We start from the raw sequence: 19,761 nt of genomic DNA, 5'->3' as shown, positions 1-19,761 counted from the left end.
GCTCCCATGATCAGGCAGAAGGAGTGTGCGCCCAATGATCAGGCAGAAGGAGCGTGCGCCCAATGATCAGGCAGAAGGAGCGTGCGCCCATGATCAGGCAGGAGCGTGCTCCCAACAATCAGGCAGAAGGAGCATGCTCCCAACGATCAGGCAGAAGGAGCGTGCTCCCAACGATCAGGCAGAAGGAGTGTGCTCCCAACGATCAGGCAGAAGGAGTGTGCGCCCAATGATCAGGCAGAAGCAGTGTGCTCCCAATGATCAGGCAGAAGGAGTGTGCTCCCAATGATCAGGCAGAAGGAGTGTGCTCCCAATGATCAGGCAGAAGGAGTGTGCTCCCATGATCAAAGGCAGCCACTCCAGCCCTGGCTTTCCTTCCTCCAGATTCCCTTCACATGAGAGTAAAACAAACCTTTAACTTACTATAATCTTATTATAAATCGGTTTCTTTGAATTTGCAGTCATATGCCATCCAACATAATCCCAGGTCAGTTAGCACAGATGCCCCCTAGAAAAGCCAGATGTGGAAGTGGAGACACCTTTCCCAGGGCTACGGGGATTCTTACCCCACTCACCAATGTCCCTCTTGCATTCCTGGCCCCTATCTCTTCTTCCATGTAACCCTTTCTGTAAAACTGATTAGGTAAAAATCGATTAGGTCTGTAGAAAATGGGCAAGTGCATCATTTCCCTTACCTGGTTTATAAAGATAAAAAATTGGTACACTCCTCAAAGAAAAAAAAAATAAGAGGGAGCCACCACATTTGGAAATCCACAGCTGACAAGTAAAGTAGTAGCAATCCTTTTACACATGAAAGGTGCATTTTGCGGATTGTAAGGTCATCGTACTCGGTGTTTATGGCCAATTTAATATCCACTCACTGCAAGTGGAATGAGGCAGGAGGCAGAAACTGTGGCCAGTTTTTTCATCACTGTGTCCCCAGGGCTTGGCACAGAGACTGGCTCATGGTCAGGGCTCAATAAGGATTTGCTGAATGAATAAATGGATGGATAAATACTAATCTTTTTATGTTTAAACTGATGCTTCCTCTCATTCTAGTAAAGCCATCAAGGGAATAGTCAATGAATGGTCTCAGGGAATGGCGAGTATTTGTCACATTGTCCCATTCCCCAAACTGCAGGCTTCCCCAGAACTGTCATGAGAGCATCACCTTAGGTCTTCTCACCCACTCCTCACATGACATGTAACCTGGGCCACATCGTCTAACCTCTCAAGGTCCCCATGTTGCAAAATAAAAGTTGAAGGAAGCGATTCTCGATGTTTCTCCCAGCTGATTCAATCAATTTAGGAATACAGAAGAGACCTTAGTGCCTGAAAATAATCTCTAACCCCAGTTCTTAAGGTTTTCTTACAGTTATTTTTATTATTTAGTTTTAATGAACTAACACAAGGTAGGAGGGAACGCTGGGTTGGGGTTTACTTGTTACATGACCTCAGCATAATGTACTACAAACTTCACAGATAGGCACACCTCTTTCACTAATTATTTTTAATAAAACAAAAGATCAAAAATCAGCATCAGGAGATGACACAATACAGTTGAGACTATGGAAAGCAACTATTTCCAAGCTGGGCATCATAAAATACATCATCAAGAACTGTGAACAGATTTGCTAAACAAAGGAAAGCCTCATCCCTTTAACCCTCCACAGCCGACATTGGGAGTCTCTTGGGGTAGAACATGAAGTGAAAAAGAAGTGGATGGCCAGAATGCTGTACATTGTCCCCCAGTGACCTGCCACAGAGACTATTTTTAAAGACGCATTTATCTCAGCAGGAGTGACAGCATTTAAGAAGTAGCCAGGTACTCAGGCTAGACAATCCTTCATGAGAAAAGTCTGCAGAGCTTGGCTGCACCCGTTACAAAGACCTGAGTGATGGATGAGATGGGAATTGCCCTTGATTGGCTAGGTGGCTGGTTTAAAGAGCGATAAAGATGATGCAGAAGTGAGATCTTGGAAACCAAATGGAGTTAGCCCCCAAATTATTGCAGCCACCCCAGCACTCAAAAGTTAATCCAATTTTAAATTTACAAGATCCATCTTAACTAGAAATGCAGGCTCTAACTGTCCTGCAAATGTTTTAAGTGGTAGCTGCTCAATGAATTGTATTATCGCATTAAAGAATAATGTTTTAGATGTGGTAATCCCAGACTCACACAATTCTCTTTTATGAACCTAGCCACTGTATTCATATGGAAAGTAAATTAAGCTATATTACATCGAGCCTTTCATTATTGACAGAGCAATATGTTAGTACTCCTATAAAACACTGAGAGAAAGATTAATACACAGTGGTATATATATTTGGAGGAATCAGGGTGTCCAGTCAGAGTCGATATGTCTTCTCTCCCTGTACAGAAAAAAAGGGAGGGGTGTCAATAAAAAGGTGAGGGTTGACAGAAGGAGAGTAAACATTTTAACCATTAAAACTGATCTCAAATCGACGGTGGAAAGGTGTCATAAGATTTACCCCTACCAACCCGTTAATTGAGGAAAATTACAGAAAGATGTCCCGAAGCTGTCATAGGACCTAAGCATTTCTCCAATACTGAGAAAACACTCGACACAGCCATTATTATTCTGTTTGAAATTTTTGGAGATCTCTGCCAGGGAAAATGTGGCACTTGCCCATTGAGAGCACTGCAAATCAGCTCAAACAACTAGTTCTTGCAGGCTGATGTTCATCCGGCCTGGGCAGGTGCAAGTTCACCTCCGCTGGCAGTTGTGCGTAGCTCACTGTCCCCTCCATTGTCAGACAGTTCTGATGTTTTTCCTCTTCCATGCAGTCAAGACTTCAGTCTATTGCTGACCTTCATCAGAGAGGTTTGTCCTAAGCTCCTCCCCCAACCCACACCCCTGTTTATGTTCAAAGCTGGACTTCAGCAAACAGTTCTCTTAAGCACTGAAGAAAAACATATTTGGCATCCACTACACTCCCTAACTCCCACTCCAATGGACTCTGTTTCAAAAGCTCTGGACACATAGCATAGATTTCTCATGAGACCTGACCATCCTAACAAATATGGATTGCATTTGCATTTTACCACTAGAACAAACAAAAAGTATTTACATTTGGAAGAACTGTGGCTACACTTCCCCATCCCTCCCTCAGTCCCCATGTTGTTTGATTCTTGCCTGCAAAGAGTACCAGAGGCCACTGAACACATCTCACGTTGTTTTTGGGTAGTGGCAAAGTAAAATGCCAGCACTGAAGATGGTGAGCTTGAGTTTCACAAGTCATCTGTGTAAGGGAGAGAAGTAACTACTCACTACACCTGCACAAAGAAAAGTGCCTGGATTAAGCGGACTGCACAATGTGAGTTTGTTAATTCATCTTCCCAACAGAAAGTTAAATGGCTGTAAGAAATTGTGCTTGCATTTCATTTGATCAGACCTCATTTCCTGGGACCTCAAACACCAAGTTCTCCCAAAATATGGCTAAAATGCTGGCAATATTTGCAGATACCAGTTGTGGAAATTAAACCCAAATAAAGTTATATACAAACTTAGTTTACAGAATAAATATCCCATTCCGTTTCTTTGAATAGAGCAAAACAGAAATAAATATCCTTCTTAAATGTATTACCTAATTATCATGGAAAGCCTAGGAGACATAGGAGAAAAGTAGATCTCTATAGATGTTGCTCAAATACTTGGCTTTCTAGATCAGAGTATCCTCAATGCTACTATGTCAATTTTCGAGTGGAAAATATGATAGGTGATACTTTTAAATGCAAAAATACATGTATCCTGTACTTCAAGCCCAATCTTCATATAATGACTCTAACTTCCAGCCAAGTTGATTTGTTAAGTTGTTGGGCTCCAAGGAGCTTTCTGGAGGAGCTTGGGTGTTTCTGACCCTCTAATTCCTTTTGAAATGCAAGTTAAGTCCTTGCACTTGACTTAGAGAAATGCTTGCTCCTCGCATAGTGTGTGCACTCACTGGAGAATCCTCTCCCTGCCTTGGACTGGGAAGACCTGAAGTTAAACACGCAGCTCTGTGATTCTAAGGGTGGCTCAGGGCACCCCCAAATCAGTCACCTGAGTTACAAACATATTGACAACTGAAGTGGGTCCTAAACTAGGGGGCACAAAGTCAACTTCTCCTCCCGTGCTATCCAAGGTGTCCTCCGGACCGTGATAGGCAGGAAGTGTGGATGCATTTCAGGGTCCTGGACAAGATTCTCTCGACCTTTCCTTTTCCCATAGGTTGTTCACATCAGGACCTGTTCTCGAGTCTCTGGCAGTCGAAGGGCAATCAGGCCACCCCCAACCAGAGAAGCAGCAGCCAGAAGGATGGGGACCACTTTGGTTATCCCAACAAAAGAAGCAAAGATGGTGTTTCCCAGGATGGCGCCAAATTTGCATAATCCATTGAGAATGCCGAAGGCTGTTGCTCTGTAAAAGAGGAATGGAAATAATTCTGACATTCTGAACCACATTAGATGAACAGGACTGGGCTCTTTCTTTTCCTTATTGCAGGGGGAAGAGGGTGCAAGGGAGTTTTTTTTCCTAAATATAAAAATAACACATTCTCATTGTAGTCAAATTTGGAAATACAGAATAATATAAAGATGCATGGATATCTAACCTCTTCACCGAGAGACAATCACCTCTATTAACATTTTGAAGTATTTTCTTCAAGTGTTTTTCTTTTTTGTTTTTTTTCAAAGATATCTATTTAAAAAATTTTTATAGGTACTACATGCTTACTATGGAAATCTTGAAAGGATGAAGAAGTATACAAAGCAGAAAGTGTAAGTGTTCCCCCTTTTAACACTCTTCAACCCTCCTGAAGCAGAGACTGCCAGTTGCCCACAAACAGCATTTCCCCAAATGTAGGACTACATTTCCCAGACTGATTTGCTGCTGAGCATGGCCATGTGACTTAGTTTTGGCCAATGGGATGTAAGTGCAAGTGGCAGCAGTTCCCAGGAAGCTTCCGTAAGAGACGTTGCGGGTGGGCCTTTTGCTCTGTTCCCCTTCATTCTTTTCCTTCTATCCTGCTTCATGATGGAACACAGATGGTTTCATTTTGGACCATGATGAGTCCATGCAAGGAAAAACAATGAGATGGAAAGAGCCTGCACCACCCACTCTAGACTTTTTCAGGAAAGAAAAATGCAATGCTTAACCTTCTTAAGACCACAGTTACCTGAGGTTGCTGTCAGCAACAGCAAAACCTAATCCTAATTATGATCTTTCAATCACACTTTCCAGTGAGAACTATTACTAATCATTTATTCTTTCATGACCCCATCTGTATGCAGAGGCAATATTCCCAATGCTACCTCTCCCCAACTGAAATAAAGCATTTCTTTCTCATACCACAAGTTTATTAAGGATGTGGGTATATTTTTGTTCCTAAAACTCTTCTTTCATTTTTGTCTATAACTGTACCACACTGTAGCTTTATATTCACCAACCCAGTCTTTTTTGTTTGTCTTAGTATCTTTGTTTTTGTATTTTCTTGGATCTTTTAACATATGTCCTTTTTTAAATAAACTTTTTTCAAGTTCCCAGAGGGGGAAAAAAAACTTGTTGAATTTTGAATGAATTCTTTTATGTTAGAAAAAAAACTAAATAAAATTTGACGTTTTTGTAAGATTGAATCTTCTTATCCAAAATTAGGTATATCTTGTCTTTTAAATATATATATTTATATATAATAATGTATACTAATTATATGTTATTAATTATATGTATTATCATAATTATATATAAATATATAATCCATAAATATATACATTTTCTGAGACAGGGTCTGTCTCTGTCACCCAGGTTGGTGTGCAGTGTTGTGATCCTAGCTCACTGTAACCTTGAAACCCCGGGGCTCTAGCAGCTCTCCCCCTCAGCCTCCTGAGCAGCTAGGACTACAGGCACATGCCACTATGCCTGGCTAATTGTCTAATATATTCTGTAGAGATAGGGGTCTCACTGTATTGCCCAGGCTGATCTTGAACTCCAGCCTTCAAGCAATCCTTTTGCCTCGGCCTCTCAAATCACTGAGTTGGCATATATTTATCTTCTCTTATGTGTCTTTTTTTATATCTCTTAGTAAAGCTTTATGGTTTTCTTCATTTGAGTGTTTCACTTGTCAAGTTGATCCCTAATTATTTTATGACATCTGCTGTTATTAAACGGATTTCAATTGCATCTTTAACTTTTTCAATATATTTTAAAACCTATACATAATTTCATTTTATTACTGACCACCTGACCACATTGTCTTTTTGTCTATAGTGGTCTCATAAGTTAATTCTCTTAGGTTTCCTAGATGTAAAATCACATCATATTCAAATAATAATCATTTGTCCTCCTGTTATTTTGTGTAAAACTTAGCAGTTCTTTGATTCAAATGAGAGGGGCTCCAAATATGACATGTTGTGCTCTTCCTTAGTTATCTATATCCCAATACCTCTGTCGCCAATTTTGGAAATATCATTAAGGTTTTTGCAGAATTTCATTTACCCACCTTCCTTACCACTTCACATTCCTTTTTGACCACAGGGCCTCTTATCTTCTCCTTTAAACTTTACAATTCCCCTCCACGAAGAAAAACAATTACTAAGTAATGGCCTTGATCCTATGCCTTTAAACAAGGCCTCTTTCCATATACGACCTGTGCAAAATAAAAGTAACCCCTGGGCCTCCCTGCCACATTCTCTGCAGATTCCCTGGACTTCATGCTGCCTCCCGACCTTTATTTCTCTCCTTGCCCCCACCCTGTGCTATTCCAGCTCTTCACTTTTTTGCCTTATCTCCCCTTGAAGGTCTGTTCTCTCTTGTGGATTACATGACACATATGGTTTTACCAACTTTTCACTCTTATTTCCTTCTCCTGGACATAGTTTGCTCCCATCCTTTGCTTCTTGCCATCTTTCCCACCCTATCCAAGCCCTAGCCTACCAACTTTCAGGTCTATGCCATCCACCATGCAGGAGAAGTTCAACATAAGAGATGTTTGTTTCACGGAACAGCAGAAAGACCACGATGGCCATGCACAGCATGAGATTTAGGGAGCAGGTAGACTTCTGGCCAAAGAAGCCCAAACAAGTCCCTGAGGAAAGCCTGGGGAAGAACTGACCTCTGGTTGGTGGGATACAGCTCCACTGTGATCACATCCAGAGCATTCCAGGCTGCAATGCTTGTCCCACAGAACAGGCACTGCCAGCCGATCATTGCAGACTCACTGTTGCCAAAAAACAGGAAGAAGCAGCAGACTGCAGAGATTAGCATAGAGCCACCTGCAGAGGGAGTTCAAGGGCAAAAAGAAACATGAGGCCTGTGTCTTGCACATGGCTGTCACTCACAGTTCTTGCCCCATCTCCCACCCTCACTGGTACACCTGAAGCCAAGGCTGCCTGAAGTATTAGGTTCATCCTCCACACAGAGAGAACACAGCTGGAATCCTCACGAGGCACCCCAGACATGGCATTAGAGCCCTCTGCGTGGGTCAGATCACCAGACTTAGGAAGGATTCTGCAGTCACCACTCTAAGGTGGTGCCCAGCTCAGAGTGATGGGACGGGGCAGATAGGGGCATTTGTTGAGAATCTATTATGTACCAGACATTGTTCTAGGTGCTTGAGCTACATCAGTATTGGCCAAAAAACAAAAACAAAAACCTCAGTCTTGATTTGAAACCAGGATGTCAAAGAGATCTGTACTTCTTGTTCAATGTAGCAATATTCACAATAGTCAAAATATGGAATCAACCTAAGTGGCCATCAACAGATGAGTGGATAAAGAAAATGTGGTTTACATACACAATGGGATACTACTCAGACATCAAAAAGAAAGGAATTCTGGCCTGTAATCCCAGCACTTTGGGAGGCCAAGGTAGGTGGATCACTTGAGGTCAGGAGTTCGAGACCAGCCTGACCAACATGATGAAACACTGTCTCTACGAAAAAGACAAAAAGTAGCCAGACCCGGTGGTGCACACCTGTAATCCCAGCTACTTGGGAGGCTGAGGCACGAGAATTATTTGAAGCTGGGAGGCAGAGGTTGCAGTGAGCCGAGATGGCGCCACTGTACTCCAGCCTGGGTGACAGAGCAAGACACTGTCAAAAAAAGAAGAAAGAGAAAAAGAAGGAAGGAAGGAAGGAGAGAGACAGAGAGAGAAAGAAAGAAGAGAGAAAGAGAGAGAGAGGAAGGAAAAGAAAAGAAAGGAATTCTGCCATTTATGACAACATGGATGAACCTGGAAGGCAGGATGCTAGATACAGTCCGTGGGGTAAACCAGGCACAGAAACATCTGCATCATCTCACTTTTCGAGATCTACTACACAGCACGGTGACTACAGTTACTAACAATGTATTGTATATTTCAAAATTGCTAAGAGAGTAAATTTCAAATATTCTCACCACAAAACATATATATGTGCGGTGATGGATATGTTAATTAGCTTGACTTAATCATTCCACATCGTATATATGCATGAAAATATCACATTGTACCCCATCAAAATATACAATTATAATTTATCCATTAAAAATTAAAAAATAATTTTTTTAAAAAATCCATTCTCATGGAGCTTATAACCTGGTGAGAACACACCTTATACATGGGCTATTGAAGGGAAACCTGAAGAAAGGCGATGCTATTCCCCATTTACCCGAATCCCCACCCCAGAGATCTGACTTGCCCTTCTCAGCCCTGCGCTACCCTCTGTACTCTGTATATGTGCTCTGTACATACCCTCTACACGCTAACCCCATGGACTTTCCTATCAGTTGGGAGGGGAAGGTGGCTGGAGTACCTCTCCCCAACTCCTCCCCTGGGGTAGAAGGCCTTTTCTGGCAATGTCTGCATCCCTCCAAGACCCCAGTTCCTCCCAGGTAGCTCTTGCTCCACGGCTCCAGCCCCCATGGAGCTCTGTGAGTGCAATTATCCCCCCTTGTCCTCACAGCCATAGAGGTGGTGACTGCTTCTCACTTTTGCTAGTGTCTGGGTGCCTCAGCTGCCTTATTTGTTTCCATAACCCTGTCCACAGCTCTAAAAGCTCTATGAGTAAAGTTTCCTCACTAGAACTATCTGGGGTGAATCCCTTTTCCCCTCCAGGAATCTAAGTATGCAGTCCATGAGGTTAGCCTCGCAGGGCTCCCAGCAGGGCGGAGAAGTGCAGCTCAGAACTCTGGGGTGGGGATGGGAGTGAACAGAAAATAAGCAGCACAGCCCTTATAGAGCTGATAGGAGATCCCATCCAAAGAAGACTGTCAAATGCTGCCCAATTCCAGTAAGTTCAGCCCGGAGGACCTTGAGATGCAAGCTCCAAGTCCAAGGTGGATGCAGAACATGGCAAAACAGGTTGCAGACTAGAAAAGTGACTGGCGATGAGGTGGAAATAGGGTGAGCAGAAAGGTGGGAAGGAAGCAGGTCTCAAACAACCAACCGGGACACAGGGCACGAGTGCCCCACCAGGCACCAGGACCCTGCAGGAGGAAGGTTTTCCAGTTGTCAAGAAGCCAGAGGCTGACCTGGCCTCAATAAGAAACAGCTCCCCAGGGATGGTCCTCAGCCCGGAGTGTCACCCTCAGACCTGGGGCTGCAAGACTAGTGCCAATCCTTGCTGATGAACTAGGAAATGATAACTGTCCAACTGGATTCTGCCCACTTTGGGAAGTGGTAGGGCTGTGAGCAGGTGCCTGGTAACCTTTTTCCAAAAGCTAGGAGAGAACTAGAACAGGGGAAACTGGCATCTACAGGACCCCCAAGTGCTCTGTGGACAATACCCTCTACATGCATGCATCCCTCAGAGGGGCCAGCCATGGGGCTTGGCTTACAGTAAATGCTGGCAAACACTTCATAACCACAAAACATGATGATCTGACACATCAGCTAATAGTCAGGGAGGCCTTCCCTGATCCTTCAACTCTGTTAGGTGTTCCTGCTATAAGTCCCCAGGGCCCAGTGTACTTCCACTTCCATAATTCTTATTCCTCTGGTAATTGGGAGGCCTGGGTGCAAATGCCGGCTTATTTACTACCTGTGTGACCGTAAGTGAGTTGCTTCACCTTTCTGTGAGCTGTCTCACTGTCCCCATCTCTAAAATGTTGATTAAAATGGCGCCTACCTCATAGGGTTATTGTGAGGGTTCAATGTGTTAATATTGAACATATGTTCAATATTCATAATATTCAATAATAATAATATTCAATAACAATAAGCATGTCATAGTGTTTAAGTAAATGAAATTTCTAGTCGAAGTCTGCCTCTCTCAATAGATGATTTGCGCCTTAAGCACAGGGATACTGTCTGTCTCAATTACTGTTGCATTCCCATTGCCTCCCACACAGCCTTGAGAGAATAACTACTGCATAAGTAAATGTTATTGGATGAATAAATGAGTGGCTAGCAGCCTAATCAGGAAAACTTCTACTCCGCTGATAACAAGAAATGACTTGCACACTACAAAGAGCCCAGCAGATTAAGCAGAACAAAAATGTGCTTGCAGATTTTCTAGTGGGGTTGGTCTGAGAGGTGGGGATAGGGCTATTTCAAAGTGGTTCCGCCACATCCCATATCCTAGTGGAATAGGTATTAACTGAGCACCTTGTCTTTACCGTGCACTTGCCAATGTCACAGCCGATCCACTGCATGTAGGCCTTTTACTAAAGATTGAAGGGTAGAGAGACAAAGAAGGTCCTGTCTCAGCTCTTAACAAGCTTGCCTCTAGCTCAGAAACAAAACAGAGACATTCACAAGAGAGTAGGCTATAAAGAATGATTAAATATTAGTTCTAGATCTCTCATTCGAGAGCATGCCTTTATTTAGCATTATAGGAATTGTTTTGATCTGGGATGTATTCACGATGATACGAAGGGCTTCAGTGGTGAGGGAAAGGATGTCTGTTGTCTCACCGTCCCGCCTGCCCCTGTGCCCAGCCACATCCCCACCCCGCTTCTGTGAGGGGGCATGTGGCAGGTCCTTAGGTGGTGGGCTGTTCTCGTCGACATGGGCACCCACCCCAGCCTTATAACCCTGCCTCCCCCAGAACCTCCTCAGCTGCTTCATGAACAGACCAGAGACTCCACTGGTAAACTCTGGGACTCATAAGGCTGGTGACAAATGGCGGAAGTGTCACATGTCTGCTTTCACACCCCTTATCTCACTGAGGCAAACAGAGGTATTATTTTAACAATGAAAATGGAAGCTCAAAGAAGTAAAGGAACGTGGGTCCACACATAAAGCTAATCTTGGCAGAGACGGAGCCACCTGACTCCCAGCCAAAGTTTTTTTAAGATGCCAACCTGTAGTGTCTTCTGCTGAAAGCTTGGTGTTCGGGGCTAACCTAGGAAAGAGGCCATCTTCATCCGTTCTGATCAGTTCAGCAGCATTGCTGAGTGTCAACTCTACTGCAGGCACTGCGCTGGACACAGGGGTTACGGACGAGTAAGCCATTGTCCCTTCCCCCATAGGGCCTCAGGACTACCCAGGCACTGCCTCTAATAGAGGAGAGCATGAAGTCTGCCATATCTAAGACATGACTCCACCCTCACCACAAGATTAAAAAGCTGAAGTCACAGTCAGTTCTCACGCTTACCACGCTGAATATGCATGCTACTATTTATAATAGTGATATTCAGTATGAGCCAAATGCCAGGAAAAGAATTCCTTCCCATGAAGACCTGATCAATTTTCTCTTCTCCAACAAAATGACTTTATGATTTATTGTGTTTCCTTTTGCACGTTGCTGCTAGGAAGCTTCGTATTAACTTTCCTAATCAACGACATCCCTAAGGCAGGTCCCTAATGGCATGTTTATTAATAATGTGTTGTCCACTTCCCCACCCCTGGCCTTGACTCATATTCTAATGTACATTTCCCCGGTCCTCAATCTGTACATTTTGCTTCTTGTTTACCATTCATGGCATGTGTTTCTGTAATAAACTGCTGCAAGTCCCGATGGAATGAGGCAAGGCATACATGAATATAGCTACCATTTTTGAGAACCGACGATGTGCCAAGTGTTACAGGTACCTTATGTTCAATTCTCACAAAACCCTACCAGCTAGATGTGGAAAAGCATTCTCTTATAAATAAGGAAACTGAGGCCCAGAGAAGTAAAGGAACACATTCAAGGTCAAACAGCCTTTCGGTGATAGGATTTCAACATGACTCTGTCCAACTCCAAAGCCTAAAGTGGTATTGCTATTAAATAATAAAAGTAATACAATTTATCTTCAAACATCAAACCATCACCCAGGAGCATTTTATATATTTTTCTGACAATAATCTGATGAAGAGGCAGGGTGGATATTATTACTACCCTTATGGAAGTGCTAATAGATTAAATGACTGTCACAGAATTTCTCTGTCAGGAAATGAACAAAAGTCCCTCGCCTAGACAAAGATTCTTGACTATTTCCCAGGAGCCCTGGAGTCTTCTGTAGGCACACATCCTTGGCTCTATAGCCCTGGGTGCAATCTTACTTGTTGGGTTTGTTGTGCAAGAATTATTTAATAAAAGGCAAAATTTCCCTGTTTAATACACCTGAAAGTCACTACCCCAGCGCGTTGGAACCCAGGAATGACCCTGCTGGCAACTCACCAATCATCTTGAGCCTTCCAATTCTATCCATGAGCAGGGCAGAAATGATGTTCCCGGGTAAGACAGACAGGCTGCCCAGGAAGCTGACGAGGTAAATCAGGAAGTCATTATCTTGCTCCAAGTCCATGTGGCAGCCCTCCTTCTGCTCCAGGAAGGTGGAGTTGATAAACCGACAGTTGATGAACTTATGCTCGTAGAGGTCTGGGGAGAGAAGGAAACCTTCGGTTCACGTAAGTGGAAGGGAGCTGGAGAGAGAAAGGCAGAGGCAGGGATGAAGTCTGCCCCCTCCTGTAGGCAGGCTGTGCCAGCCTTTGCCAGTCAGACAGCCTCAAAGTCAAGGTAATATGTGGCCATGTCATCAAGGTATGGATGAGTAGAGAAACTTCCAAAAATGTAATGACCTGTTCAAGTTCCTAAAAGCAAGGGGAAATTAAACTAACATTGAGAGACTTCAAAACGCATCCTCTCAGCCAGGTGTAGTGGCTCACATCTGTAATCCCAGCACTTTAGGAGGCCAAGGTAGGAGGATCACTTGAGCTCAGGACCAGCCTGGGCAACATAGTGAGACCTTATCTCTACAAAAAAATAAATAAATAAATTTTTCTTTTAAATTAGCCAGGTGGGGTGGTGTGTGCCTGTAGTCCCAGCTACTCTGGCACCTGAGGCAGGAGGATCACTTGAGCCCAGGAGGTCAAGGCTACATTGAGCCATGGTCATGCCACTGCATTCCAGCCTGGGCAAAAGAGGGAGACCTTGCCTTTAAAAAAAAAAAATCATCTCTCCAGCTGGATAACAGTCCTGTTTGTACCAATCAGGTGACACTGAGACACTGAGGGCCATGGCAGCTAGGCCTCTCCTTGGAGGCTACCTGGCATAGGGGAGCAGAACACAAGAGAGTTGGTTCCAGATGGAGCCAATCACTCCAGAGCCCATGCTGTAGTCTGTGCCAAAACCTGAACATTCTTAAAAAATAAAAGCCATTTGCATTGGAACCAGTTTGCAAGTCTTCTGACACCTTCTAAGATCAGCTGTTCTGACAGAAAAAGTACTAAACAGGATCCCTAGAAACCTGCGTTTGGGGAGCTGGCCCTGCTGTTGACCCTCTTTAACCTCCCTGAGGCTCTACCTACAAAATCTACAAAATTGGAAGAGTGCACCTGATCATCTCCACTGCTTCTCCCAGCTCTGACATTTCCTGACTACACGTGTTTGCAAGAATCTCCATGGTAAGAGTATTCAGATGAGGAGGCATCATTCAAACTTGAAATCATAAAACAATATGCCAGTTTCTAATGACACTTATTAAACTTCTGGAACTCATTATTGTTTCAAGATCAGTCTAAAAGGAAATTCAGGAAGGTTAGTGCCAGAATGAATTATTAAGAGACTCCAGAATATTTAGAGACCAGATCTTGAAGCTCTTGAGGCTGATATCATAGAGGAAAAAGATGTTCTTATATAAACTATCCCTTGCTGCTGATGCCAAGAATAAAGCATAGATCTGGACATAATGCAAGTAGTTCTGTGGAAAGATTGCAGGCTTCAGAGCCAAACAACTCAGGAATGAATCCAAACTCCTTCCACTTGCTAACCATGGCCTTGAGCAAGTTGCTTAAGTCTTGATTTCCTTAACTCAGTTTCCTTAGCTATAAGAGAAGGATTAAAAAAAAAATAGTACATTTATCCCTTGAGACAATGTAGGTAAAGCCCCCTAATGAAGCTCAGTTGGTTTCCTTATACCCCGACTTCACTTGGTATGTTATTAATTTATGATGAGGGTAGTAAAGTAACAAGAAGTGGTGTAGTGGTAGAATTTTGGGACTTTTTAAATCACAGAAATCTGAAATAGTATGATTTTAAAATAGTCTTTGTATTTCACTTTATGCAAAAAACGTGAACAGATGTAATTTTCCCTTTCCATTTATTATCGTGAGAACATGAGTCTTGCATTTTGCAAGTTTCAAATTGTGCAAGGTCTTCAAGAATGCACTCCGTGCATAAAATGCAGCCCTCCTGGAATGCCAGTTGTTATTTGTGTCATCCTTTGTTCATACCAAAGACCCTTCGTGTATAGCATCAGCCTCACCGAGATGAGGACATTTGGCTACAACTTTTGTTTCCATTTCATTTGTGATAAAACTGAGACACAGATACATTAAATGCCTTAGCAAAGGCTGTGCACCTAATTTGTGCCATGCCTGGAGCTAAAATCCATTTCCCCACCAAGGCTTGGCATTTGTATCTATGAATACTTTCCTACTCCTGAAGTTTATGCCTGACCACTTTGATTCTTGGACAACACAAGTTGTCTCCTGTTACATTCTATTCAATCTGTCAATGTTCTTACCTACCTGTGTTGTAAAAGATGGTTGATTCAATGGTACAATTTTTGAAGTAGGTATCTGTTGATGTTACATCTTCAAAATAGCACTCGTCAAAGAATGTGTCCTCAAAGAGTACATGTTTAAAGTACATTCTTGTGAACCTGTGGGAAGAGGTTGACCCTTGAGTGATTCATCTGAGAAAAAAAGAGACTTAAGACCAAAATGGAAAACACAGCAAGGCAGAAAAAGGAGATCTGCAAGCAAAAGGTGCCAGAGCATTATTTTCAACCCAGACCACTTCCCCACTTCTTAGCTGTTTGTTTATTAGTGGGGAAGGGCTTCAGGACCTGGAAGCCAGTGTCTAGCGTAGGTGCATACGGAGTGCTATGCACCAACCTGGTGGTTTTCAAAGGCAGGTCCACGGACCTTCTAAGTCAGAATCACAGAAATGTGAAATAGTGTGAAATTTAAATATTAATAACATCTCACTTTCTGAGACATTTTTAAAACATGCAGGTCCCTGGAGTGGTCCTAGAAGTTTTGGAAGCCATAGAATTGTGAAGGTCTGAGAATCTTCATTTTTAAAAAATTGTCCCAACAAAGATGTGGGGAAATAGGCCTTTCATTCATACTATTGGTAGAATATAATCCATGCAGCCTCTTTGGGGAGCAATTTTGCAAAATTTGAAATGCACGTTCTCTTTGACCTAGGAATACCACCTCTAGGAATTTATCCTACACATACTTGCCCATGTATTCAGAGATACATTCACTGATCTTCATTGCAACACTGCTTGTAACAACGATGGATTACTACATACATACATATGTAATAGATGCCATATAATGGAATACCATGTAGCCATCGTAGTAAATGAGGTAGATCTATATGTGTTAATATGGAATAATCTTTAAGATATATTGTTAAGTTAAAAAATCAAGATGCAACATAGAGTTTATAAGACAGGCTCATTAAGGTAAGAAAGGGTATGGATACATATGCTTCCAAATATATCTGGAGAGCTACACAAGAAACTGATAGAAATGGTTGTTTCCAGGGAGGCACAATGGAAGTGAGGAATAATACACTTAATTTTCACTTTATGCCAAGTGTATGTATTATTTGTTCACTTTTTTTAAAACTCAGTTAAAAAGAGAGTAAGGCACCTAGACGATTCTGAGGTGCAGCCACATGTGGGAGTCACTGCACCTCTCCAACTCCTGCATATTTAATAGGAAAGAACAATGCAACATTTAAAAATGTATCTCACATACATTACCATCTTCCTCTGTTGGCTACATTTAACAAGCTTGGTCAAACTTTTAGGCTGGAAGCCTTTAAATATGTCTTCGTTTGCAAATAATTACAACACATCCTTTCATTCATCTATTCATTCACTTACATATTTAGTCTTCTGCAAACACTGAGCATGGTACTAGGTGCTATGAGTATAGAGAGGAAAGTCATGGTCCCTGCTCTCCAGTCTAACTGGAAAAAAGTGCAAGCAAATAGGCAACTACAATACAGTGGAAATCGGCATGACAGAGATAGCACAGGGTGCTGATGGCCATTGTTCCTCTTCAAAAGGGCCACCAAATAATTCACTCCATGACCACCTACAATGGCCAGTGACCCTTATCCTTCATGCTCTATCGTGTCCTGCTCAGAACCTTAACCTACAGCTGCCAATCATTAGCTTCTGCTAAAAGACCCCACACAAGAAGTCCCGGGCAAGTGTTCCCCAAAAGCAGGACCCCAGACCACTTGCATCAGAATAAACTTGAGGTTATTACTAAAGATGTCATTTCCTAAATTCCAGCCTACACCTCTTGAACCAGAATCACCAATGGCAGAGACCAGATTATTATACTTAAAGAAATTTGAGAATCATTGGTCTAGAAAACCAAACTATTTTGAGAAATTTTTCTGAGGGCCAAATTTGCTACAGACTTTTAAACAGGGGCCTCCAAAAGCTATCACTAAATTCTTCAGGTTTCCATGGGAAAACTAATTGGTGAGTCTTTTGTTACAAGAAGATGCCTCTGATGTCAAAATGTATAAGCTAGACGTGTTTACTTAAGAGAGCTATTCCTGGAGACTGTTGCAGGCCTTTGCTTTTCTTAATATATCCTTCTCTTTAATATAGTAATAGGCTGCTGATGTAGCCTTGGGTGATATTTTAATATTCTTCCCAGGGTGGCTGAGAAGGCAGAGCCATAAATCATAAATGGGTCTGACGCAGGCAGCCCTTAAAATGTCTCTCCAAGTCAGTTAGAAAAAGCCAGAGTTATAAGGGAAGAGATAAAAGGAGAAAGGGCCAACACATATTTTATGACGCTTTACATAAATCATCTCCTCCGATCTCCAGCCTATATACTGAATTGGCCTACCCAAGATTCTTGATTCAGGAGAGTTCAAAAGATGAAAGAAATGTTAGCAACAGTACTTTGTAAGCTTTTCCTTTAAGGCAACAGAAGCCATTGGCAATCCAAGGTCCATGACAAAATTGTCATTACATACACTTTGTTTCAGTTGCCTTCAGGCCCAATGGTTAGTCCAGCAAGTGATTTAAGCTACACCAAAGTCGCATTCAACATGTGTTAGGCTTGAGGGCATCACCCTAAAGAAATTCAGTCTAATTAAAGAGATACACAAGAAAACCAGCCATTAAAATTTAGTGTGATGATTATCAAGATAGAGGTATGCTATAAAACCACTTCTAAGGGGACACTTGTGATCCAGTTGGGTAAAGTATGAGGTGACTCACCCTGAGGGAAGAGCGGAAGCTCTCTAAGCAAAGATAAGGACATGTATTCCAGACAGAGGGAAAAGCATGTGCAGACACAGATGCATGTCATATATACTCTTCAATTGCCTTTTTTGAAAGCAGAGAATTCTCTTTCACATAAATTACATCGTCATTTACGGAGAAAATAAATAAAGGCTACGGCTCCCTAAAGTTCACACACATAAATATTTTAATAAGCTCTCTGGCCACCATGAAATGAAATAGAGTTCTTAAGAACAGGCACCCCGGCCTCTCACATATTACCTTAGATCAGGTCCTAATCTGAGGTAAATCAAAAGACAAATAAGAGGATCACTTCAGAAAATATGTACTTGGGCCTAATTTGCTTAAAGAAAAGAGGAAACAAATTCTTGCCTGAATATCTGTGTAACTCCTTACATTCTCCAGGTGTAGGGGTCAGGCCTTCACCCAACCTGTGATGCCACCCTCCAAAAAATGAAGAGTCTAACTTTCAGAACTTAACCACCAGGAGCCCTCAAACAATTTTCTTCTCCTCTCGAAGCCCGCATTTAAAAAAATCTATAAAATAGGGGTGTTGAGAAGATGGCTCTTTTTGCAGCTCTAGCATGGTTCCATAAACAAGGCGTACTTTTACTGTGTGTAGCCCCAAGAAAGAAATAAGAGTGGACTCAGGAGATGGCCATCTTACTTCCTCAAATATTGAAATATTATTTCATGAAGAATCAGAAAATGTTCATGATGGGAAATCCTGGTGCCAACGTCAATCAAATAGCGTAAGGACATACATTATTGTGCCTCAGTGAGTCTGGAAATAAAATCCAACTTCCCCTCTCTTTCTTTTCTTACACTCAAAGATACCTGAGTGGTGAAATCACGATACCTCATTCTGTCTCCTTTACAAAGATCCTAGCACATTTACTGCCTTTAGGAACGATAACTGAAGCATAGAACATAGAACAAAAAGGGAAATAATAAAGATATAAACATTAAATTAGCAAGAGAAAAAGAGTAGAACAAATTCATATATAAATATAGTTCGAAACATTCTAAGTCAAACACTAATTTAGCCATGCCAAAATCTGGAAACAATTCAAAGATCCCTTCAACAGGTAAATGGATAAACAAAATACAGTAATACATTCAAATCATGGAATACTACTCCACAATAAAAATAAACTACTAAAAATGCAATAACATGGATAAATTCCAAATGCATTATGCTAAGTAAAAGAAGCAAATTCAAAAGGCTTCCTATTGTATAATTCCATGTAAGTAACATAAAGAAGATCATTGGCTGCCAAGGACTGGGGATGGAGAAAGGGCTGACCACAAAATGGCATGGGGAAATCCAGGAGGTAATGGAATTGTCCTGTATCTTGCTTGTGTTGATGGTTACATGACTGCATGCCTTTGTCAAAACTCACAGTGCTGTATACTAAAAGGGGTAAATTTACTGTATATAAATTATTCCTCAATAAAAAAGGAAGTTTCAAAAAGTTTCTAAGGTAACCATAGCTGAAACAAAATCCAAACCAAGCTCAACTACTGCCTAGATTTTCTTAACCTCCCCACATACTGTTAAAACCTAGCAAAAGAGGTGTACACATTTTTTAGTCCCTACTGTCATACAAAACATCTGACTTGCAACCCAACATTACAAGACATACAAAGAAGCAAGAGTAAAACAACATCACATCAAGACATAATCACTTAAAAAATAATACTCAGTTGGGAGGCCAAGGTGGGCAGATCACCTGATGTCGGGAGTTTGAGACTAGCCTGACCAACATGGAGAAACCCCGTCTCTACTAAAAATACAAAAAATTAGCCAGGTGTGGTGGTGCATGCCTGTAATCCCATTTATTCAGGAGGCTGAGGCAGCAGAATCACTTGAACCTGGGAGGCAGAGGTTGCGGTGAGCTGAGATCATGCCATTGCGCTCCAGTCTGGGCAACAAGAGCAAAACTCTGTCTCAAATAATAATAATAATAATAATAATAATAATAATAATAATATAAATACTGGAACTATCAGGCAGGGAATTTAATATAATTATTATTAACATATTAAAGCCTTAAAGGAAAAAATGG

General features: G+C 41.9%; 1 protein-coding gene across 5 annotated transcripts in view; it reads right to left on the bottom strand.

Annotated features, from left to right (window-relative positions):
• Positions 1-1,490: 1,490 nt before the first annotated feature.
• The window catches only part of SV2B (synaptic vesicle glycoprotein 2B), a 195,494-nt gene continuing 177,223 nt past the window's right edge, over positions 1,491-19,761 (bottom strand). For all 5 annotated transcript variants that reach the window (XM_014341586.4, XM_008959835.4, XM_008959837.6 and 2 more), the window contains 4 exons: positions 14,928-15,061; positions 12,577-12,777; positions 7,108-7,267; positions 1,491-4,418 (listed from right to left, as the gene is read on the bottom strand). In XM_014341586.4, the coding sequence (XP_014197072.1) occupies positions 4,235-4,418; positions 7,108-7,267; positions 12,577-12,777; positions 14,928-15,061 (679 nt within the window). In that variant the 3' untranslated portion in view covers positions 1,491-4,234. The remainder of the gene's footprint in view (positions 4,419-7,107; positions 7,268-12,576; positions 12,778-14,927; positions 15,062-19,761) is intronic.

This window comes from Pan paniscus, chromosome 16 (genome assembly GCF_029289425.2).
Source record: "Pan paniscus chromosome 16, NHGRI_mPanPan1-v2.0_pri, whole genome shotgun sequence".
In the NCBI taxonomy this organism is placed as follows: Eukaryota; Metazoa; Chordata; class Mammalia; order Primates; family Hominidae; genus Pan; species Pan paniscus.
Note: the sequence above shows the minus strand (reverse complement) of the source record. Positions and strands in the feature narration are given on the sequence as shown.